Raw genomic sequence first — 3,646 nt, forward strand, 5'->3', positions numbered from 1 at the left:
ACTGATAAAATGCGCAAGCGTAGAACGAAATATTGCGTGCAAGGAAGTTGCGGGCAATAAAAATTGCCGACTGTAAAACGGCCTTAAGCAATATGCTAAACAAAACAGGAACGTCTTAATAAAAATGTCCTAGTTTTTGGTTAGCATCTTTCCTGTTGTCGATTTCCATTACAAATGCTTTTTTGTTTGAACTGAAAGTTTAGATACATACGTCTAAACGTAAACTTAATTAATAAAATTGAAACGATTCGTGTTATTTCTTACATACGAACAAATATACTGTTTTTCATTAGTGCATTATAAATATTGATTTCATTATTTAAATAGGCGTCGTTCAATTAGTTGCAAACCATTATTTGACACTAGTGACAAACCATACATAACTTATAGAAGCGAGAGTTACTATCACAGGCTTTAACACACGATTTCAATGTGTCATCATCACTTAGCACCGATATGGACATCTTTAAATAATATTAATAATATAAAATCTATATTGACTATAAGAATCTACAAGACGATTTTTAAATTTAAATCATAAATTGGTTTTTTTTGTGTATGCAGGAGGAGCCCCACGTGCGGCACGTGCATAGCGTGCAGCATCAGACTCTGCTAATGTCGCACCCGCAAGCCCCATCTACAGGCCCACAGCCGCCCACCTCGGCACCCACTAGCCTCCCGGCAGCTCTGTATCCACCAATGGCTCCTCACCCGTTAGCATCTCATCCTGGCATGCCAAATGGTAAGTAGTTTTGAGAACTAACAACACACGCGTTCTATTATAAATGTATTTATTTAGTACACTTAAAGTATTTGTAATACATTTTTCAAACAAATGGCCAACATATTAAAAGCTTAATTGGTATAATGTGTGCCAACTTTACCATAATTACATTGGTGAGACTAACTTCTTTATTGTGATTGCTGTTGAAGTTGCTAGCCATCCCCATCTACCACCGCCTCATCTACTGCATCCCAACTTTTCCGATATGATTTGGAAGCAGCAACGGTATGCGGCAGTTCCTACCCATCTTTTGGGCAACCAACAAGCAAGCCATACGGCCGAAGACTTGGAAAGGGAACGAGCTATGTTTCAAGAACGGCACACTCACAATGAAAGGATGATTCGGTGAGTCCTTCTTATAATCGCCATTCACAGACAAAACGAGAACACATATTGAGTTTGAGTCTTGTGGTGAGTCTACAATGCATGGATTTAGTGGCATCAATGTGCACATGTAAAAATATCGGCCCAGAAATATGATGCTTTAAAATTGCATGTTAAAACAAGTACCTACATACTTGCACGTTAGTTCGCCAGAATTTAGTTGCATTATAGAAGCTGTAATTCTGGTTGCTTTGTGTGGCTCTAAAAAAATGGCCAACCGAACTGAGAATAAAATGTGAATAAAATTTTTGAATCTTATGTATGTAGTACTACTTATAAAAGTAGAGATCGACAAGAACAGTTATATGAAAACGTTTCAAAATTAATGGATGGATGGGGCATATTGCACACTCTTCCACCATGAAATCAATATCAAAGTAAAACTGGCCTGTCAACACCTATTCTTATTTTGTCCCATGCGTATATTTACACCTTAACTGGCGTACAACTGGAACTAGCACAAGCCACTAAATTCATGCATGTGTAGTGTTCACTACTGTGGCATTGTACTACCTAACTGCAAGCAGATTTTTTCAAAATATTCCTAAATACCTAATTGTCTAATGTGTAGGCAGCAACATGAGCAACAGCATCGAGACAAAGAGAGATTGGATCGGGAGAGACAGGAACGTGATAAAATGGACCGAGAGAGGGAAAAACAAGAACGAGATCGAGAAGAAAAGGAGAGACAGGAACAGGCATTACATAACCATTTTGAAAAATCGCTTAGAGCTGCACAGCAAAAGCGTGAGCAGCAACAGCAATGGAACTCTATAGGTAATAGGCAAACCCAGTCAAGAACTTCGACCTTGTCCGAAGAAGATCGAAAGCAAACTGACCTGCATCAAAGAGAGAGGCATATGGCGGCGGTGAGGGCGAATGACGCTAACCATAGGTACTTGCATAATTTCGTTAACTTTGCAATTACATTAAAAAAGAAATTGTAATTATTCGTGATGAGATTTCCACCAAGATCGCTGAAAGGTTTTGCTGATCATTTTTCCGTGACTGACTAACAACTTTTAAAATTGTCCACCTTTTAATAGTGTCAACCTATGTTTAATATATCACGCGTGTATTTCAGGTATTACGGCACCGTTGCGTCGAAGACGAAAGGAGAGTATCCGCCCCCGCCAGCTCATACTAGCCGATTGTCTCAAGGCAAATCGAGCGAGAAGCTGACGAACATGCACTCATCAATGATGCCAAAAAGTATGAATTCTGAAACTCGTCTGTCCTTAATAAACGTGAACTTCATCAAACAATTTTAAGATTGTTCGCTTGTTAGTGAAGCATTAATAGAATTTTAATCATTACAGCCGAGTTGTCAATGTACGGGTACCAAGTTCACACCTCACCGAACACGTTCTACGAACCAAAGAAAACTGAGATTCATAAAAGTACTGCGAGTGGTTTGGTTGTCACTAAAACCAGTATTGACAACAGGGACATGTCCAATCCTCCTGTTCTTGTAAACGAGGGAAAAAGTTCTGTGATTGTTAAGCACGATGCTAAGTCGACGCACCATGTTGAGCCCAGGGTGTCCATAGCTTTGAGCCCTAGTCCTAAGTTAAGAAATGAACTGATGAGTCACTATATTACCGCATCAGGAGGAGCTGGTCAAAAGAGTTTATATGAATACAGGTAAAATACATACATGTTAACATATGCCGAACATTAAAATATGTATGATAATTTAGAAGCCCAAGTCAGTCTCCCCATCACTTAAACCCACACACCGCGAGTCCACATCATCATATGGAAGTGGCGAAGTCAGCAGCGCAGCAGCATCATCGGTCTTCTTCTAGTGGTCAATTGCCGAGTCCTCATCATCAGCGCCAGTCTCCGCATGCAAACCCAGCAGTGCATCCGCACAGTCAGCAACATTCTTCTCCTGAACTGCGTTATAGACAAGACCTGGCACCGAGCGCTCAGACCATGATATTCCCCACTGGAGCAAAATGTGGTTATTCGTACATGTCGTCAATGCACCCAACATCCACTTCTTCAGGGTCTAAAACTAAAGTCTCTTCTCCGGCACCGCATCACATTTACGGAAAACCAACTGCTGTTAGTGTCGTGCCAGTGACAAGATTGAATGAATCGTCAGTGCCCTTGACACTCCATAAACCTCCGCTCGGCACCAGCATATCTTCTCCGTACCAGCAAGTTTCTCAATACCATCCTCCAGCTATGGCGTCTGTGCCTGCAATGACCACGTGTCCACCACCTGCTCATAGCAGCCGAACAACATCGACAATTGGGTATGTTTTTTTTGCTTTTCCATACTCCCGTACCGGGTAAGATTTATCATTATAAATCTAATATTATTAGATTTCAATATTTTGTGGCCCTACCCTGAGCATTCACAGTCTAATGCCCCTTTCTGGTAGATTCCCCTTATTGGTTCGATAACTATCGGTCCGCTAAAGTTGTAGGTTCTATAACTTATGGTAGGTTTCTCAACGCGTCTTTACG

The 3,646-nt window shown here is 40.8% G+C and overlaps 1 protein-coding gene across 5 annotated transcripts in view; it reads left to right on the forward strand.

The window, feature by feature from the left end:
* Positions 1–3,646, forward strand: part of LOC109539240 (lysine-specific demethylase 3B) — a 56,113-nt gene that overhangs the window by 33,618 nt on the left and 18,849 nt on the right. For all 5 annotated transcript variants that reach the window (XM_048668529.1, XM_048668528.1, XM_048668530.1 and 2 more), the window contains 6 exons: positions 565–742; positions 934–1,129; positions 1,740–2,063; positions 2,253–2,380; positions 2,488–2,812; positions 2,869–3,432. In XM_048668529.1, coding sequence (XP_048524486.1) covers positions 565–742; positions 934–1,129; positions 1,740–2,063; positions 2,253–2,380; positions 2,488–2,812; positions 2,869–3,432 — 1,715 coding nt within the window. The remainder of the gene's footprint in view (positions 1–564; positions 743–933; positions 1,130–1,739; positions 2,064–2,252; positions 2,381–2,487; positions 2,813–2,868; positions 3,433–3,646) is intronic.

This window comes from Dendroctonus ponderosae, unplaced genomic scaffold (assembly GCF_020466585.1).
Source record: "Dendroctonus ponderosae isolate FM_Combo_2020 unplaced genomic scaffold, Dpon_F_20191213v2 Dpon_F_20191213_7, whole genome shotgun sequence".
NCBI classification, from domain to species: domain Eukaryota; kingdom Metazoa; phylum Arthropoda; class Insecta; order Coleoptera; family Curculionidae; genus Dendroctonus; species Dendroctonus ponderosae.